The sequence below is a fragment of the Acanthopagrus latus genome, chromosome 11, assembly GCF_904848185.1.
Source record: "Acanthopagrus latus isolate v.2019 chromosome 11, fAcaLat1.1, whole genome shotgun sequence".
NCBI lineage: Eukaryota > Metazoa > Chordata > Actinopteri > Spariformes > Sparidae > Acanthopagrus > Acanthopagrus latus.
Window position 1 is genome coordinate 9,261,982 of NC_051049.1, and position 24,776 is coordinate 9,286,757.

At 40.6% G+C, this 24,776-nt stretch overlaps 3 protein-coding genes across 8 annotated transcripts in view; 1 reads left to right on the forward strand and 2 right to left on the reverse strand.

Moving 5' to 3' along the window:
• pip5k1ca (phosphatidylinositol-4-phosphate 5-kinase, type I, gamma a) overlaps positions 1-15,024 on the reverse strand; it is a 45,842-nt gene extending 30,818 nt beyond the window's left edge. The window contains exon 1 of one of the 4 annotated variants that reach the window (XM_037116045.1): positions 14,462-15,024. In XM_037116045.1, coding sequence (XP_036971940.1) covers positions 14,462-14,594 — 133 coding nt within the window. In that variant the 5' untranslated portion in view covers positions 14,595-15,024. Of the gene's footprint in view, positions 1-14,326; positions 14,421-14,461 lie in introns of those variants that run through there. The other 3 variants (XM_037116047.1, XM_037116049.1, XM_037116046.1) reach the window with 3 other exon arrangements.
• A 1,368-nt stretch (positions 15,025-16,392) lies between these two features.
• On the reverse strand, positions 16,393-21,942 carry gpx4a (glutathione peroxidase 4a). Of its 3 annotated transcripts, none has more exons than XM_037116051.1 (7): positions 21,733-21,942; positions 19,119-19,213; positions 18,863-19,007; positions 18,383-18,534; positions 17,823-17,847; positions 17,517-17,576; positions 16,393-17,204 (listed from the first exon to the last, which is right to left on the reverse strand). In XM_037116051.1, the coding sequence occupies exons 1-7, from the start codon at positions 21,823-21,825 to the stop codon at positions 17,172-17,174; spliced, it is 603 nt and encodes a 200-aa protein (XP_036971946.1). In that variant the 5' UTR covers positions 21,826-21,942; the 3' UTR covers positions 16,393-17,171. The 3 variants fall into 3 exon arrangements, with proteins under 3 accessions (XP_036971946.1, XP_036971947.1, XP_036971948.1); XM_037116052.1 differs by having other exon boundaries at positions 21,760-21,941; XM_037116053.1 differs by lacking the exon at positions 21,733-21,942 and adding an exon at positions 19,375-19,674.
• Positions 21,943-21,983: 41 nt separating this feature from the next.
• Positions 21,984-24,712, forward strand: polr2eb (RNA polymerase II, I and III subunit E, b). The gene is made up of 8 exons (XM_037116050.1): positions 21,984-22,171; positions 22,755-22,929; positions 23,121-23,236; positions 23,383-23,463; positions 23,573-23,631; positions 23,828-23,906; positions 24,275-24,347; positions 24,553-24,712. The coding sequence occupies exons 1-7, from the start codon at positions 22,115-22,117 to the stop codon at positions 24,338-24,340; spliced, it is 633 nt and encodes a 210-aa protein (XP_036971945.1). The 5' UTR covers positions 21,984-22,114; the 3' UTR covers positions 24,341-24,347; positions 24,553-24,712.
• The last annotated feature ends 64 nt before the right edge of the window (positions 24,713-24,776 follow it).

Here is a 24,776-nt window from a genome sequence, read left to right on the forward strand (position 1 = left end):
TTTCCGTGTGCAGCAAAAAGGGCCTTCAACTCAAATTTCATTCTACAAACCGACTGATACATTTACCTTGAATAATCCTTTAATCCTCATTTAATCCTTTAATTTGTGAATAAAGAAATCAATTTAGTTTTGGCCATATTTTACCATATTTTATGATAATTTTCCTGTAACAACTGAGAAAACCATCTTCAGAAATATGCCTCGACCCAGAAACACAGGAGTCTGATATGATAACATGATACTAGTGTTAGGATCCCTCCATTTACCTCTAACAGGTGCCCAAGTGATTCCATCCTTGATAATTCAAAGAGGCTTCGGAATGAGGACATGAGTTAAAATAGGTCCTGCTCCACTGTCGTGCTGCAGCAGCAGCAGTCTGTAGAGTTCTGCAGGGAATGGAACAACAAATAGACCCATCCAAATAAATAGCTTCTAGCTGAGACTGTTGCCCAGCGGGACTGCTATGTGTTGGTTTAGTGGTCTGCTCTTACAGCCATTAAGAGACTGGTCCATTACCAGCTGGTAATAGCCACAGGAGGTTAAGTGAGACTCAGGCTTATTTACTGTATATTGTTTTCATACGCAAACTCCCTGTTTGTCTCGGGGTGTATGATGAAGCGTTCAACCAGCGTTAGATCTGTTCACGTGAGAGCGCCGTCACAGCTTAATGCCTGGTTGTTGACTATTCTCGTATGAATATTTATACACTGCATCACTGCTAAACCACAGAATTATACGAGGCTGTGTATATTTGCTGAAAGACATAATATGTAACATTTCTGCAACATCCAAACATGAATTACATCCTTGATATATTTTGTTAACTGATCACACACAACTTCAGCACATCATCAAACTCTGTCTTATGTCTCTGTGTTGATTAATCTTCTTCTTGAAGCAGACATTACCTCCCTGCTCACATCAGGTGTTCGCTTAGCCCAAGTCCATCAATTCAACTGTCACCATAGTGATAACACATGAGAATAATAATAGCAGGTGGTGACACACGAAATGAATAAGGCAGGTGCAAGACAAAACTTGTTTCCTGTTCCAAAATCCACACTCTGGATTTTGGCCAACACGTAGTACAAATCTAATGCCAGTTTCTTTGTTTTCGACTTAAAATCTATCTCACTGTTTGAGATCAGTCCTCAGTGTGGAAAATAACCAAGGTCCTAACTACACACAGTAAAGAAATGTATGCACCAACATCATATGAAGCTTTTTGTTCAGTCTAGCAGATTTATAATTTTGCATTTTTATCATTCTATTAACAAGAGGGACAAAGAAACCGTTTGTAAGCCCCTCCAGTGTTGCACTTCTACTCACATGATTTAAGCTTTTTACACTGTTTGCACTGGATATAGAAGTACAACAAGCAACGCAGTCTGCACAGTGTGTTGTGCTTCCACAAACACATTTACAGTGAAACCAGTTCTTGTCCAAACTTGCTTCATGATGTGCAGAATGGTGCACATCCTAATACACACGTGAACATATATATATTATGATTCAACTCAGGGTTCACCTTTCCTTCATCTCTTCCCACTTCTAAATGATTTACAGCAGGAGGACTTCTCAGTATTCATGGCACATTTTCATTAAAACCTTTCTCGCCAACTGTGACACTGAGCTTTTCATAATAACCTGGATAATGTTTCAACATCTTCCACTTGTAAATACTGTATATAAAAAATATATGTTTTTAAACCCTCACACATACTTGTACACACAATTTTTTCTTCCCTGTTTCCATGGTGCCCCGATTGAGGTCAACCAGCACTTTGTGATGAACGCACGTGTGCCTGGAATCAACAGACAGATGCTGCCTTCCACATGTCCTTTCACGCTGCTGTTAAACAGGGCATTAGCACAGCCACACAGGTGATGTGGTACAATTCACACATACATGTGCAAACAGACTGCAGTTAGTAACACACTCATTATTGATACGATGGAAAAGATGATGTAAAACCAGCAGCAGCCTCTATCTACCAGAACTAAACCTCATCAGACACACTGGAGGAGTGGTTTGTATTTCTGGCATTAATTCCACTGATGTCCCTGAAGTAAACACAGCATTCTGTTTGTTGAGTTATACAGTGAAGTACAGTGAAGCACAATCTGACACAACAAAATAAGCCTATAATAAATTCCGCCAGGCAGCACTGACAGCAGTGTCTGACCCAGGTGGGATCAATACCGGACCTCCCTGAGGATGAGCCAAGTAAGAGACAGTCTTTGAGATGACTGTTTGTTATCTTGGCAGAGGCTAAGTGACGGCGCTCCAGCTATCGATCGAGTCTTAATTTTTCATGCCGTAACAGCTCGCTTATTGTGTCAAAGTGCGTCTGACTCTCTACTCACCTATAGGAAGAAGAAATCCATACATCTAGTGAATTTTAAGGAACGGGAGATAAACAAGGCAGCTTACTCTCAGTGAATTCTCTTGCGTCAATGTTTTGCTGCGGGGTAGTAACATTATCTCTGACAACAGCGTGAGAGTGAGATGTGCTCGTCCAGGATGCTGCTGAAGTTCAGACGGACAGATACGCTTAGAGGACGACCTTTTTTTTTTAGAATATATTAGTTTTTGGTTGACCTCAGCCTAGTTCACTTCACACAGGAGAGTTATGCAACGCAGCGATGGCTGCTGTTTAGACTGAGGGAAGGCAAGCTGATCCTAAATCAGTGCCATCGGGCTATTCTACCTTTGAGCTCTTGATCTCGGGATCTCTTTTTCCATGAGGACACCAGTCAGTCAGCCAGTGTCTTCCTTGTCCTCCATCTCTGGCCACAGTCCAGAGCAGAAAAGTGGAGGCAGTAATGAGGCCAAATTGAGTACATTTGGATGTACACTAGTTAACGGCTCAATCTACAGGACATGATGTTTTATTGTATTATCTTATCATCAGGGGCAAAACATTAGAGCAATAATTAATGTTCATATTGTTTAAAGGAGGACAAACATTTTGGGATATTGGCTAAATCGCTTTCTTGGCAACAGTTAGATGAGAAGATCAATACCACTTTAATATCTCTGCAGAAGGGCTGAGAAGATATAGCCTGAAAATAACATCACGCTATTTTTAGGCTTTTTCGTGATGAAGTTTGTTTAAGACTGAGCGACAATCATCACGATAAACATGATCAAATATCTTGATATTCATGTTGTAAAAATATTGTAGGGATGACCTCGCAAGATGTTAACACAGTGAGATTTCTGACAAATAACTGCGTCATTAATGTGGATATAATGATTAAGTGGGTACAGACAATATTAGAACAAGTAGAATTCTGAAAATAACATCAATTTACTGTAACACAGCCTTTAAAACCAGGAAGAGCCAACACTTAAAACATGTCTAATATCACGATTACACTATAATGCCATATATAAATTCTTTCAGATTAATCCAGCTCAACCCAGACAGCAAAGAGCTTCTCTGCGTTTCTGTAACTAGGACATGATGTTAGCAAGCGCACGCACATTGACAGGTTACCGTGAAAGCCAGGCGCTAATGCGTGCGTAAACAAAACGTGTAGATATCTGTGTTCTCCTTAATACATCAGTTTTTCCTCTCAGCTGACCATTTCTCCTCCATCAGTACAGGAGCTACTTGGATGGCAACACTTATAATTAAGGAGTCATCAACTTCCTAATGCTAAGCTTTTCAAAGAAGCTTTAAACGTTCCTCGCAATTACGGCACGCTGGCAGAATAAGATCCTCACAGCTTATCCGTACTGCTTTTGCATGTAAACACACACACACACACACAAGCATATACAGAGTAACAGACACAGACAGAGAAACACACACTTGTTAATGCCAGCCACTTACAAGCTACAGTTGGACGCATGGTTGAACCCAGCTCTACATGTGTTAACCCGTCCAACACTGGCATGGTTTCGCCAGCACACATTTCCCCTCAGCATTCCTGATTTACAGAACAAAGCGGCGAGCTCAGAGGGGGGAAAGCTGCTCCGTCCTCTGCTGTCAGAGCACATCATACACTTTGTATAATACAGTGAGTGTGTGGAGGAAGCGGAGGCTGGAGAGGACTACTTTCCACTATGCCAAGGCATCCATTATGATCAATGGCATCAGGCAAGCAAGAAGGGCTTAATAAAGAGCGTCCAGCCTTCTGCTGGCTCACAAAAAAAAAACCTCCCTTAGAGACACGTTGCTTGGAGCTTGATGATGAGAGATGCACAACACCATCTGTACACATACAAATTGTTTATTTTGTCCGACCAACAGTAAAAGAGTCCAAAGATATCAGTTTACTGTCGCATAAAAGAGACAGAAACAGCTAATTTCCCCACTGAGAAGATGGATCCAGATCATTTTGGTCGTTTTAGTTGCCAACTGAAGTCCCGTTGATTGACAAAGTGAATCATGGACCAACTGTTGAAGCTCTATAACAGTCTTAAATAGCCTTTACACTAGAGACTGTTCAATAAATTAACAGTCAGTCCACAGCAAAGTGATAAAATGCTTGTCTGATGATAACTAACCATATGATTTATTTGCTTGTTTCAGATTCAGCTCAACATCAGCTCAATTAAACACTGTGATGTTTGTTCTGCCTGTTAAGATCACTTTCGAACGTTTGTGCTTGAGCTGCCGATGAATTATTAATCATCAGTCATAAAAGATTTACAGATTCGGCTGATCGACAATGAAAATATTCATTAGCCACTCAATATGACTGTTACAAAGACGGTGTGACAATCCAGGAAATAACACACATAAAGTAATCTTCTAGCCTAGCCTAGCGTTGAGCAGTAGTCATTTTAAAAATAAAGAAGGCAGATTTTTTGTAGCCTTTTAAGCATATAAAAAAGAGCAAGTGCCCGTGGTTTTCTTACATTACCAGACTACTGCAGAGCTGTAAAACAACACTCTACATTCTAAAACAGACACACACCTATAATTTTAAACTAAGGACTTTTCCACCACCGCACAGAGGCACACTGGCCCCATGAATCCAGTTGGCCGGGCCTGACTGTGGTTCACCCAGACAGAATCTGAGGCTCTGTAATTGTGACACAGGCAGACAGAAGCCTAAAACTCAAAGCCAGCTGAACCACGGTCACTATTAGTTTACTATCCCTAATCCCAATCCCATTCTCTCCAGGCTACTAGACTAACTGTCTGGATTATCGGGATAAAATGGCACCAATGCCAAGGGCAGGTGGAGGTCAGGAGACCGTCTGTCTGCTTTTCTGGGTTGCTGTCTGTCTTCGCTCTGCTGCAGCATGAGGGGGAAAGAATCAACTTCTTTTAACAATCAGAGACACAGGTGAGAGCAGGAAGGGTTGTGCCACAGTCAGTCAGATGTGCCACAGTGACAGATGACCTTCAAGCACCATTAGAATCAGGAATCAACCTTTATGGTTGGTTTTAAAGGTTGATACACTTACTGATTATGAGTTATTAAGGAGACTGACAACCCATATTTTTACCAACACAGAAAACACTGATATCAATAAAATGCTGAATATCAGCCCAGATAATCAGACGATAATCAAATAGCAAACCAAATACCACCACCTGCCAGTATATCTGCATCTACTGTCTGCCTTCACCATCCAAATCAGTCCATCTAACCTTCAAACTGACAATGAGACGTGGCACAGCTGACAGCAGCCACTGGCTCCAGTCTAAATCTCACCGCGGTTCAGGAGATGCTGCGACAGTTACATCTCCATTTCACACCGCGGATTGGACTAATGGAACAGTTTTGTATGAAGGTGTCATTTTTTCTTGAAAGCTCAGCGAACTCTGAAATGGAAATTCAAGATGCAGAAAGAGGTGTCTCGGCCAAGTCCTGACGGAATATTAAGAAGTGTGATACTAGTTGCTTCTTACACACACACACGTACGCGCGCACACACTCCTCCTGACTGTCATTCAGACATCTACCTGTGTGTTTGTGGGAATGCGATGCCTGCCCTCAGTGTGAGTCACTACCAATAGACATCAGAAGACGAGTTGCAGTAATTGATATTTCCATATTCACAATGTCAGTCAACATTTTGTTCTGGACATCGGCTGATGGGAATGTTGTATGAATGCCACTGGATTGTCATCTCAAATGTGTGTGTGTGTGTGCGTGTGTGCCCTATACTACCTCAGGGAGACTGGCAGGGCCAAGTAGCAGCACCCTGTTCTCTGGGCAAAGCTAAAAACAGCTCAGACCTCCTGGCAAAATGACACAAACACGCACACAGACACACAACTCTTATGCAATTTCAGTATGTTTTCATTACTGAGCTCCCAGATCAGAACCGAGCTTAGTGGTCCTTGCTGATCCTCAAAATGCAGTCAGAGCTTTCAGCCAAAGGAAAAAGGTCCTTTTACGGACTCTAGAGGAGGCTGGGTGGTGAGGGAGTCATGGGAGTGGAGAGGATAATACAAATAAACAGGGTGGTGATCAGCCTGACTCCTGTGTGCTGCTGTTACTGCTGAGAGCAGCATCTTCTGCCGCTGGTGACTCAGTATAGGGTAATCTGCAGCAACTACAGCACAAACACAGTTGCGCAACAGCGCAGGTAACTGCTGCTGCTCATGAAGGAACAAATGGAAAAACCTACACACACAACTGCTTATACGACATCTGGGGCTCTTCTTTTTCTGTAATTCTGTGGCACTATAATAGGCAATATAAAGCACACAGTAAGTTTTGTGTTACATTATTATCTGTCACAAAATAAAAAGACTCATTTTCAGAATAAATCCCTACCTAAATCCAACTCGATAAGAGTTGTTTTTTTACCTCTGAACCTGGTCCGAGCCGGATGCAGTTTTTGCAGCTTACTTGTTTACCCCTGCTTCTTGGTAGTTTTAAACTTCCCCCGTGACAATTTTTGCTTTACGTCCTGCATCCTTACCTAGCTGAAACTAAGTGAAAGTTTGCCACCTGAAACATAACAAATAGTCTCTGTGTTGCGTTCAAAGTGTCACGCAAAATAATAAACCCCAGCAATAAACAGGACAACGTGCTCCCATTCATGTACAGATACAGATTCCTCAGTCTGATTGATTGATTGCCATTTTCCCATTGCACTCTTTTAATAAATGAGTGCTGTGTGGTTTATTATTATGAATCTGGCATCACAATTTCTATTCCGATTCTGATAAGAAGAAGTTTGGTGCATTTTGATTTAACCACAGGTCTGGGTGATACGGCCATCAAATAATATTGTAATCTGTCATGATACACAATATATAACTGCGTATTTTGAAGTCTCCTAAAAAGCATTTAATACATTCTAGAACTGTATGTACCTCAGTCAGTCAGGGATAACAGTTCTACCATTATCCTAATGTTCAGTGCATTTATCCCAGTACGCCACTTTCACACACTTTGACACGCCACACAGACAGCCTCTGCAGGCTGCCTTCTAAATGAATACATGGAGCGCAGATGATCCGCTACCGCTGTTGTGTAGCAGCCTCAGCTATATGGTTGGTTACTCAGCAAGGTGTACTCCATCATTTACCTTCTACCAACACTAAGCTGCCTCAGTGCCTTATTCACAGTGTGACTCTGTGAAAGAGAAATCCTTTCTGCACTTTCTGTTGGCCTGGATGAACACCCACAGAAACACTGACAGCAGCCTTGGCCTTTTGTGAAACACAATGCAGCAAATAACACAGCCGGCAGCTATTGATCTCACTCGAACATGTAAAGAAAATGAAGCCTCTTCTCCAGGCTGCCCCCAGGAAACACAGAGAGAACACAAGGCTGTTGGTGGAGAGAGCCTGCAGAGGAGTGAGCAAAGTATTTTTCCCTGCAGTGCAGGAAAAGCGATAATCATATAATGATGGGATTTTTGGCCGAACACAACCTTATAACCGTGAAAACACAACAGAATTTGAACATAAAAGCAGAGAGAAAGTTTCACTGCACATGCATGAAATAGAGAAGTCTACTGACTATATATAAGCTCAGCCTGAGATGACAGGGGGGGAAAGTTAGTGTGCTCATAATAAATAAAATATAGTCACTACAGTAGGTACAGCGTGCGTCAGAGGTGAGCCACAGAAAAGCGTAGTAAATCTCCCCCAGACATAAATCTGACCAACCAGAAGCAGTGAATCCCACACGGAAACCTTTTACAGGCTGCACAGTATCAGTGAGACTGACACTCGAAATGATGCCTGATTGTTAAAGTCTACACTGTCTGTGTCCATTGCAAATTCACCGTCAGATGAGACACAAGTATTGCTTAAACCAGAGACTGAATATACCAACTAGGCCCATATTATTTAATGAATGAATACATTTTCTTGCTGCTCAGATCCCATTAAACTTACATAAACCCTCCAGCATCTCACTTCTCCACTCTCCAAGGCTTTGCTAGCTCCACACAGCGAGCAGACTCAGACTGTAAACAACAGATTAACCATCTTATTCTAAAACTACTGAGAGAATCTCAAGATCAAGTCGCTGCAGCTCTTACTTTAACAACTGCAGTCTCAACTATTTACTGACCCTCAAATCTAATTAGGAAGTACTAATTGAACCCTCAACTTATCCTCAATTTTCTTGCTTTGTCAGACCAATAGATCAAAACCCAAGACATTAAATTGATCCAAAGAAAACTAAGAAAGGCGGCAAACATTTGCAAAGCTGGAATCATTAAATTGTTGCTGGTTATTCTTTCTTTCTGTCTGTCTGGTAGTATTCAAACGTTTTTGTCGAAGAAAGAAAGATAATCAAGGCGTCTGTGAGGCCTAAATGGATGTACAAGAACACAAGCTTTGATAAAAAAAAACATAGGAAAATGTATTGTTTGTTAAAAGCAATTCATAATTTGAATACATTTTCTAAAAAAGCTTATCTGGGGATTATCTCAGCATCTACTGAGTGACACGCAGGGAACACACGGTGCGGGTCACCTGTCTACCAGGTGACACACATAGACAAGCACACTCACATCTAAGGTCAAATTCAGAGCTTCACCTAATGGTATATTTTCAGCCACAGGAGTGAATGTGGGGAAAACCAGCACTGACGTTATCACTGAATCCCCGAGCTGGAACCACACAAACGCTTTCTTGGTTGCAAATAATCACCACTAATTTTCTGTGGGTGGTTCAGATAAGTTTGACAGCCTCATGCATCCTGTCTGACTACGCTTATGCTCCAGGAGCTGATTATGAAATACTAATAGCTTGCACAGCGGGCACCGTAACTTTCTTAATTGAAAACAGCAGGTCTTTGCCTCATATCCCCCCTGAGAGAAGCCAGGGCAGAATGACACTGCAGTCGTGTCAGTGTAAAACTGAGCGAGAGCCAGTTGCACAAACAACCTTTCAAAGCTGAAGAAAATAGAGCCTGGGTATTCTTAATGTCTCCATTTCCTGTATTTACTCCCTCCGTCACTCATCTTCCCAGCAGCTATCGCTCAGAAAAATGAAAAATCTTGGCCAATCACAAGGGCAGACAGCAGCAAACACGGTGCTCCTGCCTCGCTGTGGTGTCTGTTTAAAATAGCTACAGTGGCACACATCCCCCTCTTGCAGAGAAAATCAGCAGCATGAAAGACGTAAGTGAACTGCGTCATCATCTACGTTAAATAATATGACACCAAGTTACCCAGCAGAGGGTCAAAATCCTATACAAGCTCTGCGAATAGGCTACCAGGCTAGAAACTGACACTGGCATGCATAGCCACGGAGGGGAAGAGAGGGAGGGAGAGGGAGAGAGAGAGAGAGAGAGACAGAGAGAGAGAGAGAGAGAGAAGGAGGGGGAGACCTTCAGAATGAATAAGGAGGAAGCAAATGGATGATAAATTCCACAGAAGGCAACCACCCTTTGTGCTTCCGTCAGCAATTCTGACAGAAGCAGAGAAAAACACAGAGGGGGAAGGAGTGATGGAGAGTGACAAATGAGTGGCTGAGCCAAGGGAATCACTCTCCAGCAGAGGAGAGGAGAGGAGAGGAGAGGAGAGGAGAGGAGAGGAGAGGAGAGGAGAGGAGAGGAGAGGAGGCCACAGCTGAGGTTGAAAGGTGAGAGGAGCTGAGTACGAGTGCGTGGGGAGGATCAGTGAGATCAATGCTGTTCGTGCTAACAAGAGACTATAGGGACAAATTACGCCTGCCTGAGGATGAGGAGCTCTGAATGGGACTAAATGTTCAGACAGCTATTTAACAGCCAGCTGCGACACCCACACATATCGTCGTATACACACCGTCGGAGCAGCTGAGCAGCAGCAAAGCCCACAATCACAAACACACAAGATCCGACCATAACCAAGCTCCGACTTCGACGGGTTACGTGAACTTCCAAAACCTCCAGGAGCCAGAAGAAAATAATTTCAACTTTCCAATGTATGGATTTATGAATTTATCATAAAGTATGTATACTACAGTGTGGTAGGAAACTTAGTGGTGTTGATGTTGATGTAGATCATTAAAAGCCTTTATTTTTGCTGTAATCCAAAACTAAAGAACTGTTTTGTCTTTTCGTACAGGGAGTCAGGGCGATGCTAACTTCCGGTTTGGCCAAAAAGATAAATATGCCATCCCTGCAGGCCTCTATGACACTGCCATTGAAATGAACACAATCCCTGGGTTTAACACATTTCAGCTTAATAGCCTTTTACTGTCTATCCCTTTAAGACCCGTCAATGACAGATGTTGCATGGGAGTCATGGTGTGATCCACACCTACCCCTCCCTGCACGGCTTATCAGAAGAACTAGCTTAACCTACAAAAGCTTTGTATCAGAGGAGGAGACACACAGAACTATATGAGCAATACAAAGAAAAAGGTCAAAGTCAGTTCACCTTAAATGTGTCAAGTGGGACATGTTAAGATAAAAATGTCTTTCGGTAGCGTGACAGATGTCAGGCTCATCCATTCAAACATTGAGATGATAGAGCAGATGATGATATCAGCAGCTTGGAGTCAATGTATTGAACATTCATTGTTGTTGATATGACTAACATTAAAAATTTGACAACCTCTATTCCCTGATTATAACTGTAATAAAAGGAACATAGTTCAGATGAGTTTCCCCTCAGGTTTCCCCCAGGTTACATTTTAAACCCCATAAGTCATGTGATAAATTTGCATTTTGGCGAGACACTCTTGGCTATTTTTGTCAGTACATTTCCTCCAAAATACATACTACTGGTCGATTTTAATGACTGAAATCACACAGTTGTACAGAGGTAGAGTGTCTGTTTACTCTACAACAGCACAGGACTTACTACAACTATAAGGGGCTAGAATGCATAGTGATGCATTGTTTGGCATTGTTTGGCAAAAACATGGGCATTGAAACACTTGTACTGGAAAAAGTTGTATTGGCACAGAAACAGATGTTTGACACAGACATAAAACAAAAACAAAGACATGGAAGATTATTTAATTTTACTTAGGCATTATTTGTATTTTGAAGTGTCTTTCAATGACAATTGAAATTGGTTCTTTTTCACCAATGACAGGATGTTTTTAAGGTGTCTGGTTTCAATACAACTTTTTTGAATAGAAGTGTTTCAATCCCAGTGTTTCCTTTTTCAGTTCAGGTTTTGTTTTCAATTACAAGTTAGGGGTTAAAGTGTGTGCAGCAAATGGCTGTTTACTACAGTCTGTTTTTCAGTGTAGTTTAGAGAGAAAGTGAGTAGCTTAAGAAGCAAAATAACTCCTTGTTTGTTTCACCGGATGACTTGTTGCAAGGTATTGACTAGACTGCCTTTTCCCTTAATGGGACTTCTTAAGCACTTATAAAATGCTGCCCTAATAGCTTATAAGGGCAGTGGATAATGGGCATAAATCAAATATGCCATAGCTCAATAATATTTGAAACCAACTCACCCGACACCATGAGCTTTAATCTTATTATAAACTCTGCATTATTCATAGATGAATAAAGCAGAGGTTAAATGAGGCAACAAGGGTACAGATGTGGGTTTGTTGAAAACAAGAATCTTAAGCAGTCAGCAGCGTCTTTCAGTAAAAATACATACATACATACATGTTGTGAAGACATGAATGGCAGCTGTCTGTAAAACGTCAACCTGAATTCATTTGGCAGGGTTGAGCCGTTACTCAATAATGCATCTGTTTACCGCCCTTCATGTGCGATCTCTTACTTTCTCTCAGGTGAGCGCCGTGTTTTCCATCGCATGTGAAGGTGCACTGACTGAGCAGGTACACACTTGTGAAAACACCCCAGGTGCATGAAACACGTGCCAGCAAGAACGCTATAAAACAGCATCCTGCAGCCAAAGGAACACCACATCCAGTTTTTCACCCTCTGATACAGCTAAGCTTTACGAGTAACCCTCGCCCTGTGGAAGTACTGACAGCACTTTTTCCCCAGCAGGGACAATGAAAAATCCCCAAACTGTAAAACATGACCAGTGAATGCAACACGACTGACTGCTGTTAGAACTCAAGAGCCTAACATTTAGCTAAAGGCATGTATTCACAGACATTTATGGTATCACCTATTTTTATGTTGATGATGCAGCTGTTTATCACAATACCCAAGACCTATATTATGCTGATTTTCTAAAATGACAACTTATTATCCTCATTTAAGAATTACTGCTCTAGATGATCCCTACTGGATGGGTCTAAAATAGTAAACAGATCTGAAACTAGATGCAATAATGTTTCAAAGAAAGAAGAAAATTCAAAGAACGGACTGGGATATTCAGGTTGAACTTGATCTTCTCGTGTCAAATCACACTGCTGGCAAATATACACAAATGAGGGCGATCTTTTCAATGAATATATTATGGTTATCTTAACTATCTACACGTATGTATCTAACTTCAAAATCTCTACACAAAGTTGATCACTTAATACATGACCGCATTCTCTTGCTTGATGTAAATGTGAGCTTCTCTTTCCGTTAAAAAAAAAAAGAGCATTGTCTTGTTTCTAATGAAGGCAGCTTACACACATTATCACATTTAATACGACTTCACATCTTGCAAGGAAATCCTGAGAAAATCGAACTCATTCTACGGATCAATTCCAGCGACACAGAATTACTACAGAACTTAGGAAGCTTATTTTCATATATGCAGCTTTTTGAAAAAATAAAAAGATTTATCACAACTTAAGCAACAGCTGGACGGAGAGTAATTATATCTTATCATCATAAATAGATGAACACAACACAACAAATGCAGCCCGTAACCTTATGATACAAACAGCCACAACACAGCAGTGACAACGCAGCCAAAATTCACAAATTAGTAAATGCTTTATATCCTGTTACAGGCATTTGGCGCGAGGGATTCAGGGACCTCCCCGAGAATGGGTGAGCCCTGTGTTAGCTAACTTTCAGCTTTTTGTTGACGTCAGAAAACCCTGACTGTATTGAAAACCCTCTGTGTCCTGAATTAGAGGGCAATTTATTTCAACCAACACTGGCGTTTTTCGAGGCTGATATGGATATTTGAGTGCATAGAATCTGATAACAATATGTCGGCTGATATTAATTTAGAAGCATGATAACAAATGCAGGAACTGGCTCTCTATAATGACATATCCTGTTAGTTATCACTGACCAACATATACACCAAACCAAAACATGGCCGCAATTGCTGTTTTTCTTTCCACCAAAGACACTTTAGCCTTGTCACAATTAATATGACAATTAATGATGGTCGTATTCCATTTAGCTTCATGTTCATGATTCTGGTATTGGTCACTGGGGGCTGGGACACCTGAATAGAGCAGAGCTATTGTAACATTGTCAGCAACACCTGGGTTTTTCCAACTGAAATGACAAGTAGGAATGTCTTCTGAGAAAAAAAGGTGTGCCTTAGTGTTTAAAAATGAAATAGTGGTTTGTCATTCCTCCTTCTTCCTCAGACTTGTGGATTTTTTTTTTTTTTTTGGGCCACCAAATGCCAAGATGATGGAAAATGGTTAACCTAACATGAATCTTTAATGGTTTCCTCAAGATATTCATGTTTTTCCTACTGCCAGTGGGTGACAGGTGGTGATTATTCTAGAAAGCCCAAAACAGGAAAAGGGAAAAAGGAAAAAAGGGGGAGGGAGCTGAGAGAAGGTGGACCAGATATCCTTGCTACCACCTCTGTCAAAAAAAAAACCTTGTTATTAAAAATATTCACAGCTGAACAATATGGATATCATTTAGCTCTTCCGAACACCTACTCCTTACCTCGCCATGTTTTGTTTGTGTTGCTGGGGAAAGAAAAAAGTCACGACTGGACCAAAAATGAGTGTAATATAAGCGTATGTGTAGTGACACATGTATATAGTACCTAACTTTACCTGTCTCCCTCATCCTGTCAGCTAATTTAGCTACTAGCTTAGCTTACCGATTCCTTGCTAGCATAGATGAGTCGGGACTTTCTGGTCACAGCAGTGGATTCAAATGAAAAATGGATGTCAGGGTAATGAAAGACTACATTAAAAGACGGGTAGGGTTTTATATCGAGAGGGTGTTAAAGTACCCATGTCTGCGGCGTCCATCCCGTAGCTAACTCCGACGACCGTGTCCCCATCATCGGATGCTGCGGTGACTGATAGCGGGCTCCCGTCCCTGGCCTCCGACAGCCCGACCGCTCCCTCGGCTGCTGCTTCCATTCAGCCTCCCGGAGGAAAAAAAAAAACACAAACAGGCAAGCCCTCCGAATGAAAGAGGCGCAGCGACGGAGCAGGAAATCCGCGGGAGAGGAAAACAAGGAGGAGTGTGCTGTTTGATATGTAGGGGGGTGATCAAACGGAGGGGTGTGTGATAGTTATCCGCGAAGGTCCCTTCATCTGTGCGGTGTCTCCTCACGACGGCGGCAACACGCTCGGCTCCTCTCAGGTCGACTGCACCGCACTCGCTGCCGCGGCTCAGCTGCTGCTGCCCGGTTTTGTGGCGGACGCTGTGGCTCCCTCTGCAGGAGGCGGAGGGGACCGCAGCCCTGGAGCTCAGGGTGTCCTGCTTGGATGCTCTGGATCACACGCAAGGGGGGAGTCAGCTGACTTAATCTTGATGGAGGCTGGCTGGTGGCATTACATCTGTTAGATCTGTTTGTCTTATCTCTTTTATTTACTAATGCACCAAAAGAAGAAAAAAAAAAAGAAAAAAAAGGAAAAAAAAGTGATGGTATACCAAATAAGTCACACAAAAATAGTCACATTTTCTCATCTTGGTTCTGACATTTTCACCCCTTTATTTTAATCACACAGTAGTGTTACAGGCTCCTAAACAAGAAGTGTTTCTCCTTTATTAAACTGCTAATTACACAATTATTATTGGCCTAGATTAAAGGGGATCATTACAGTACATTCACCAGAATAATGAGGATCAATATTATGATAAAAACTTTATTTAGTATGTTCAAAAATAGAGTTTGCAAAGGGATTTAAAAGACAAAGCAAAAGCAGGAAACTCAGGAAGACAATGTAACGAAGTAAATGTATAAACAAACAGTCAAGTGTAGCAGAAACAGACGCAGACAAGTAAGTTCAAAACTAGAAGGAATCAAAACACAACATGCAAAACAAAGGAAGCTGATATAAATGAATACACATGAGGAATGAAACCAATGAAAAGTCATAAGAGGATTTAAATACAAATAAAGTGGATAATGACACTGGAAGGATAGAGAGCAATAGGAATTTTAAAAAACGACAACTTCACATAAAAGCATGTTTGTAAAACAAATGGCTTTTAAGCAGAAAAAGAAAAGAAGTTACTGATTTTACAAGTATCTCCTCTGTAAGATCGTTTCAGAGTCGAGGGGCCCTGATAGCAAGAAGCATGTTTACCTTTAGATTTAAACCTCAAACATTGCAACAGCCAGAAAGGCCCCGTCCGAGAATCCAAGCTGCAAACGGGCTCATTTGGGGTCGATGTTTCCACTATGTAAATATAGTATTATAGGGGTAATATGCATCAGTGAAACATCTACATATCAACCTGAAACTCCACTAAACCCCTCAAAGAACAATTTGAACATCACTTAAAAAAATACCTCCAGGCACTCCTTCACATAGCCGCCATATAAATTTTCAAGGCCTTCTACAAACACCTCTAACATTAGACTTGTTGCTGTTGCACAACAGGTATCTGAATGTATAACATACATACTTGTCTTTTTATGGCTTTATTATTGAATGATCTGGTATTGGTCAGTAGATCCCAGCTTTTTTTGTGCTTGTGATCCGTTAATACTGAGCCCCTTTGTGACCCCTCCACATGTCCATGAGTGGTGAGCAGATGAAGATTGATTTTTTTTTTTCTCTTCATATTTTTTAATCTGAATTATTCTAAAGACCAGATAATTGTATTTTTGTGTGTGGCAGAAAATAAGTGGGTAGATAAATTGTTTTTATTCAATTTCCTTTTAATCATCTTGTGACCTGTAAGAATAATCTTGTGATTCCTTGCAGGCTTCTGACCCACTGGTCCTGGCTACTTCCTAAGATTAATGTGTGTGTTTTTAAAATGTACTTTATATTTAATTTTAGCTTGTACTACACAGTCTAAATGATTAATCTGTCTCGACAAGCATCACTATTGTGGGACTGGATATGTTCAATATTTAGTTTTCTACAAGCATATAAACAATGTATCAATATGATATTGTACAAATCATAAATGTGCCCGTCGTCTCAGTATTGAGTCCAAACAATAAATCTGTGACATTGTACATTTTTCTACTGGGGCGACAGAAAGCCCAGTTTCATTTTAAGCCCTCTGTTTTCTGACACATTTCGATTTCAATACAGAGTGAATGATCATTGCACACACCAACAGCTCGGAAAACAAAACATCAACACACATCTACTCTACAAGCTACAACAATATCATAAAATATAACTTGTTTTACTGACAGACAATAAACATTAGGGACAAAAGTATCATTAGAACAAAATCTTGGTGAATTTTATTATGAAAACTACTTAAACAGAATTACATGTAAGAATCCTTTCTCCTTCTCTCCAGAGATCCTGATGAATGCAAGCTTTGGTGCGCCCAGGAGGTTTGCACGCCATTTTCATCAGGTCTGCTCTGTCCGCCATGCGGGTTTGTGAACAGACCGTCACTGATCTGGGGTGGAACCAAAACTATATCCACTGGTGCTCGGAGAGGCAGAGAAAGGAGATAAAAGGATGACAGGACAGACGGGGTGCTAGTAAGTGGATGATCAATGATCCATGAGGTGTTTACAGGTACGGGGGAAGAGCCTTCTCCACCACCTGCGAAGGGAGCAGAAGTAGAAGTTGACATAAAAATATACACAGTTTATACTGGCAAAGAAATGTAGCACTGGTTTGTGAAATATGGGAAGTAGATGTCAGATTATACGAAAGGTCAGTTTCATGTTAGACCCAGGAGGATTTCCTCTCTTCATCTTCCCCTTTCGCTTGTTTATCAAACTTATCTGATCCTTGTCTTATTTGCTTTACAGCAGAATGCGCACAATGTTATATCTGGACAGTTTTACAAATAGACTGCTGTCAAGCTATAAGCACCAGCTATCTGTGGCAAAGTCAGATGTTTGTACATACACTTGGATCATCCAGGGGTCCAAACCTCTTCACCACCTGACCCTCTCTGTTGATCAAAAACTAGAGAGAGAAGAGGAAAAAAAACAGAAGACTGAAATACAGTGAACCTGACAGTCATGAACAAAACTATTTTTTCTGTTTTACTTTAGGAATAAAACAGATTTGCAGGTTAATCAACCTATACCCTGAAATATGGTGTAACGGTAAACAAACAAAAGATAGAGGGCATCTGCTTTACATAACTGTAAATTACAAACAGGACAACAGAATTAATTTTTTTCTAAAACATGTATTTAAAATAATTACCTTAGTGAAGTTCCACTTGATGCTACTGCAGGAATGAGAATAAATCTTATGTCAGAAAATAGTCACAGGGTAAACACAATGTACAAAATATTTTAAATACATTTCATTTTATGACATAAATTCAAAGTAATGCCAACAGTTTTTCTATCATGTTGACTCAATGACTTACTTTGTCCAATAAATCAAATTAATGCAGACTTAAAACAACAAACATTTAGTGTTAATAAGTGTCTCTAATTCAAATATTATACATAAAACAAAGCATTTCAAGAGGGTTATTCTGTCTCCTGCAATAAATCAAACATCTAGTTACATAATTGAAACACACTGACTTCAAATGATAATACAACTTTGTGTTTAACATGTGCATTAGAAAAAGATGGAATGTTTGCATGTTATTAAAATACTTAAAGTCACTGTTTTAGGCAAATTATTGTGGAGCTCTTATTCAATCAAAAAATATTATTTGTCAGCATAGTACAAACATAATTAGCCCTGACAAGCCTTCACAGTCATCTCTTTGCCCCGAGCGTTCACTCATTCATTTGTTCACCACTTACTTTCCCATGAAGCCTTTCCCGTTGGGCTGATCTTTCAGCCACTTCCACAGAGGATGAGCGTTGGGCCCGTTCACTTCAATCTTACTGAACATGTCGAACCGAGCGTCGTAGGACGCGGCAAACTGCTTGATCTGAGTTTCATTGCCGGGCTCCTTCAAAGTTGAGAGACATAATATAATCAGTCAGAAGTATTCAAGACCAGAGCAGGTTAAAAAAAGGAAAAAAAAACAAAAACACTGCAAATAAAACAAAAGTTGGCTTAATTTTCTTCTCTTCTGCTTAGATACACTGCACAAATATCAGGGTTATAAAATGTTTAGTCTTCAACAGAAAAGAATACACTACAAGGTCTCACCCGCACTGTTTCATAATGTAACCTTGCCGTTTCACATTCTTTCTGAAATTATATAATCCAGATCAATATCTGAGGCCTGTTTGCACACGTTGCTTGAATTAAACACAAAGCATGTGTTTACGTACCTGGTTCCCAAACTGGTTGGAAGGGAAGGCGAGGATGCTTAAACCTCTCTCAGCGTACTTGGCGTGCATCTCCGTGAACTGAGAGTAGTTTACTGGGGTTTTACCTCATTTAGAGGCAACATTGGTGATGATGACAACGTTTCCCCTGAAAACACAAGAAATACACGTACAATATGTTGTAGAGATGATACAGATAGAAGGCTTGTGATGGGATGATTCAATTGATTTGGTAAGAGAATATCCGGGATATATTTACCTGTATTTTTCTAGGGAAACCAAATTGCCATCGATATCTGTAGCGGAGAAGTTATAAATAGACGTGGCCGTCTGCCAGTCCTCTGTCGTAGCAGCCTGTTGGGAAGAAAAAGGAGTAAAGAAAAAAGGTGAGACTTGAATACAAGACAACAAGAAATGTGTTCCAGTGCATATACTGTAATCTCTACTGTGCTAAAATTGTGCCCAAAATATAAGAATACAAAATAAGTACACTAAACAGAAGCCTTAAAATTTACCATAGCCTGCAGCAGGACAGAGAAAAGGACAGTGGACCCTATCAGACGCATTACTGCCCTTCAGTAAGGTCCCCTGAAGGCAGAATTCGTGAACTCCGAGTGTCTTCAGCTAAGCTCTCCCTGTCAGTCTGTTACTGAGACAGCACGCAGTCCAGTGTCCTCATGTAAAGGGAGCCGATGATCATTAACAGAATTGATAGGCTCGGATCCTCCGATAGGTCCCTCTCTGCTGCTGACTAACAAATCCACATCAGAGATGTATGTGTACTGCGGTCCACAGTCCGCAACACTGTCACAAAGTCATGAGGAAAGTCGACTCCTTATAAAAGCAAATATGTAGGCCACGGGGGACTGAGCTACATGAGGCCAGGGCAAAGAGCGTCAGTCTGAAGAAATACATGAACTCGTTATGTAATGAGCTTAATCATGGAGTGAATAACAAAAAGTTACATCAGTGAATCAACATGATTTGCTGCACACATGACCTCCCAAATCTCACCAGGACATAAAGACCACAATGGCTGAGCCCTAAAACACTTGGGAAAACACAAGAGTTGATGTCTGAAGATATCATTAAATTCTAATCTGTTTTCTTCACTATCAGCTTTAATGACATATTTATGATAGATGTTGACATGCACTGCAGATGTTTGCCTGGACTGTGATGAGATTGATTATGGCTGCTACAGATGATCTTAGGTTATTGGTTGTTTTTGTCCTTCTAATGTGTTTTTTAATGTGTCTGTATATGTTCTGTGCTGTAGCACAAATTGCCTCCCAGAGGACATAAACGCATTCCTATGTCTGAGTTCCAACTCTGAGCCTCCATATACAATCTGGTAATACCAGTGGAACCACCAGACAAAGCATTGCACAACAAAATGAGCGGTTGGGAAAAACACTAATTTCTAAAGGATTATTTCTCAATTTTCTGGCAGGTGTACTTTGCTTTGACAACTACTTAAGGGGGTATGATTCAAATTAAAAAGTCAAGTAGCCAACAATGTATGCTCAAGAAAATGATGAATTCATTATGTTTTCTTTAGATATACTGGTGTTGATTGAGGATATGGAGGATTTGTATGATAAGACTGATTCAGGAGTCTCCTTAATGTTTGTATAACTGTATTTTTTGTTTTAAAAACAATTGCTGTCCCCTAATTGTTTGGCATATGAATTTAAAATGCTCATTTCTTACATATTGTAACTTTAAGTACAGCTGTGACAACTATTGCAAGACTTTTACTTTGTTGTAGAGTATATTTCCAGTTTGGTATCGGTATTTATCCATAAGGATACCTTTCATGCAACTGATAGTTTGTAAGATTTTGATACCAATTATCAGCTCAATCTGGGATGATGTGATTATGTCTTTGTCTTCACTCATTTCCCGTGTCTACTTGCTTTTGTTTGCACTTCCGCCGTTTTGTCTGTGCTCATGTGCCTGGTGCTTTTGTCTGTTTAAATGCTTGTGCGTTTTAATGTGCTTAGGTGCTGATGTACTCTGTTTGTGCTTACATGTGATGAATTGTCCTCTTAAGTGTTATGATTTCATATGCTGTCAACCTGCCAGGGACAGCACTCACGGTCTGGAGGAGCGGTTGTCTTACCTTACTGGTTTGTGCTTATGTGTTGTGTTTTATGCTTTTGTTTTTTAATGCCATCAACCTATCAGGGACTGCAGTTGAAAATTAGCCTGCATGGCTAAATCTGGCACATTTTCCTAATAAGACTCTGATGCTCATGTTTAACTGATGTGCACTGACCATTCTCTTAGAACAGAAGAAAAAAAATATATAGCTAAAATTATTTTTTCATTACTGATGTCATAAAGTTTCAGCTGCAACACAGAGCTCACATGACCTTGTGTTATAAAAGCGTTTAATAGCCGGGCCTGCTGCTGGACCCCTCAGGACGATAAGCCTATCAGCTCGCACCAGATGGGGGAGTGCTGCTGCACAAACATCCGGTGTCACACAAACTACACTTGTATCAACATTTCTACTATTTTCACACCCCAAAACACCCCCAGTAAAAAAAAAATATATTATGAAGGCACACACTAAAGTGCGCTATCTGAAATGTGTTTGTAATCCTTCACGATCATACCGCAAAGGTTTACAATCTGAATGATAAGAGCGGAGGTCGTCGGGTGTGTTGTGCGAAGCCACGAGGATCGATACAGTAACTATTTATGCGTGTTACTTTACCAACAGAACACGGGTTTTGTAAAACAATAAGTCAGATATGCGGATTGTATGATGAGAAACAGGGGTTGTTATCATCGTTCACGCAGATTATAAATCACAGGAGCATCCACACCACACATGCCGAAGATTGTTAAGGGGTGTACGTTACCGTCACGGAAAACACAAAGTACAGTACCATCGCCAGTAGTACTCCGCTGCTCGCCACCGCCCCAAATGCCAAAATGACATATAAAGGCCTCATTTTTTTTTTGTTTGTTTCGGTTGATGCCAGATTTACTCTGTTCAATGGTCACATTGTAGTTGCTGCTGACGCCGCCCCGCAGTTTGTTGTGAAACAGCAGTGATAGTCGGAGGACGAGGAGAGGGGCGGGGCCAAGACCAACTGACGCTCAGCTACGTCATCGGCCTGCGTCGGTTAACGAGAACGTGCGCCTCGTTAGCCGCAGGACCGAACATTCTAGTAAAAACTGACCAGAGAAACAAAACACATTTTAGACTCAATATAAACATAGTGTTACAGCTGAGACGTCATGGATGACGAAGAGGAAACTTACAGACTATGGAAGATTCGCAAAACCATCATGCAGGTGCGCTAGGTTTGATTGTTGTTCTTTTTTAGCATGTAGCTTAGCTTAAACAGCAGTTCCGCTCTAAGGTGATGGGGACCGTCGGGTTTATTGAATTTGTCGGCAGCGTGTTGGTCGTGTATGGACAAGCTACTTGCTTTGAGCTGATGATTTGTTCGCAGTAGCTGGTCCTGACTTACTCCGCCTGTGACGGACTTTTTTTTATGATACCATGTTTCCTGAACAAGAGTATTTTCATTCAGGAAGCACTGCGATCAGTTAGCTAATGGTAAACACTAACGATGTAGTTCCATATTCTGCGAGATTGTGACTCTAAACAATGACTAAGCATCAGCCTCTAAAGGTTCACTATGTAGTTTTGGCGACGACATTAATGAGAAGAGAAATATCTTCATTGACTGACTAAACAAACACTCTTCATTTGTTTGACCGAATAAACAAACTGTCACAATTTCATACTGTTCTACTTAGTTTTTATTTGGCAGACCCTGACACCTTTCTAGCCTCCAGCAGTGTTCTCGGGCACTTATTTTCCTCTGAGAACAAGCTTGTTTGTTTGACTCTATCTGCTTTACACCCTCAGCTGTGCCATGACAGGGGCTACCTGGTGACACAGGACGAGTTGGATCAGACTCTGGATGAGTTCAAGAGTCAGTTCGGAGACAAGCCCAGCGAGGGTCGCCCCAGACGCACAGACCTCACTGTGCTGGTGGCGCACAACGATGACCCCACAGACCAGATGTTTGTCTTCTTTCCTGGTAGGCTCATAACTTATATAAGTAACTAAACGGCTGTCCTTCCTTTAGAAAAATACACAGACCTTCTTGGAGCTAAAGATGTGGCCAGTATTGACTCTTGAATTGACTGTGAATGGAGATAATGAAATGTGAACATATGGCTATGCAAACATATGATATTACATCAGCCGTCTTTTTCTGGTCTTTTTCAGAGGAGCCAAAGGTAGGAATCAAGACCATTAAGATGTACTGCCAGAGGATGCAGGAGGAGAACATCACTCGAGCCATCATAGTTGTACAGATGGGCATGACACCGTCAGCCAAACAGGTAAACATTGAGTAACAGTTTAATTTATTTACCAAACCAACACAATAATGATTTTGTGTTATTTCCAAACGCATATTGTTATTATACTGTAGCTATTTCATTGTTATTTACTTTTCTGTTAAAGTGTTTATGGGAATGTCTTACAGTCTTTAGTCGACATGGCACCAAAATACATATTGGAACAGTTTCTACAACAGGAGCTGCTTATTAACATCACAGAGCATGAGGTACACACAAAAAAGTCCACTGCAATTAAATCCCTTTGATACCATATTTCAAAATGACTTTGCTTCCGGAATAAAATTAAAATTTTTGTTCTTCATATTTGTCTTTCAGCTTGTTCCAGAGCACATTGTTATGACAAAAGAGGAGCTGACTGAACTTCTGGCAAGATAGTATCCTTACACACACTGCACTGTTTGGACTTGTTGAATTTGAGAATGCTCAAATCAGATTTCTTGCAGATAATTCACTTTGTCATCTCCAGAGTACTAACCAATTGTAATAAAATACTAGATAGCAGTTGATTCAGTGAAAGACTCAGACTGTAGCAGCTGTAATCGTTTAGCCACCTTGACATTTTCACCTCAGTAAATTAAAAGAAAGCCAGTTGCCGAGGATCCAGGCTGGAGACCCTGTGGCTCGCTACTTTGGCTTAAAAAGAGGACAGGTAACGCACGTAGAAGACTATTGCAAAACATTATCAATATTACAGGCAGCATGGTGCTGTGTATTTCATGTTGGATTTAATACACTGCTTTCGGTAAACAAGTGTGATTCCCCCGTATATAACTTGATAAATGCAAAGTTATATCTATTAATAAGATGTACATGTTGTAATGACTGTCTTGTTGGATTAGAAAAAACATAAGTTATGATTTGCATATAACATTTGATATCTGCTGTCATTTGTATAATCCATGGCCTCTATGCAAACACACAAAAAAGGCATTTCATGTTCTAACTGAAAGTGAGGCTGGACTGCAGGCACTGTGCCAGGTTAAAAAAAGTGTGTGCTTTGTTTTCCAACTTCTCCAGGTAGTAAAGATCATCAGACCGAGTGAAACAGCTGGGAGGTACATCACATACAGACTGGTGCAGTGACAGACAGGTAGGATAATGAACTCATATTCTCTGTACACTGTCAGTTTTCAGTAGTTTTTTTTAGTTGTTTTATTGTGTGTAGCATTAAAATGTAAAGATGTCAGAGTTCATGGATCATGTAATACCAATCAGTCTCATGGGCATGAATGTGTGCATAGACCATGAGTGGGTCCTCTTTAGATAAAACATACTATGTACATTTTATTTTCCAGATGTTCCTCTGGATCAACATTTAGAAGGACAAGTGAGGAAAACTGAAGACGATACACCTTTCATCACTCATTCGTGGATAACCATCTGCTTTTGACTTGTGTTGTTTAAATTGTTTTTTTGTAATTACAGATTTAGTAAAATAAACATTTAAAAATGTAATTATAGATTCTGTCAAGTTGATTTTAGCTCACATATCCACACTATGTATATATATTTAAAAACA

Excerpts from the sequence above, each read along its gene's own strand:
- polr2eb (XM_037116050.1), top strand. The coding sequence starts at position 22,115 with ATGGATGACGAAGAGGAAACTTACAGACTATGGAAGATTCGCAAAACC. Across the intron at positions 22,930-23,120 it reads GATGTTTGTCTTCTTTCCTG|AGGAGCCAAAGGTAGGAATC; the intron begins GTAGGCTCATAA and ends GGTCTTTTTCAG. Across the intron at positions 23,237-23,382 it reads TGACACCGTCAGCCAAACAG|TCTTTAGTCGACATGGCACC; the intron begins GTAAACATTGAG and ends AATGTCTTACAG.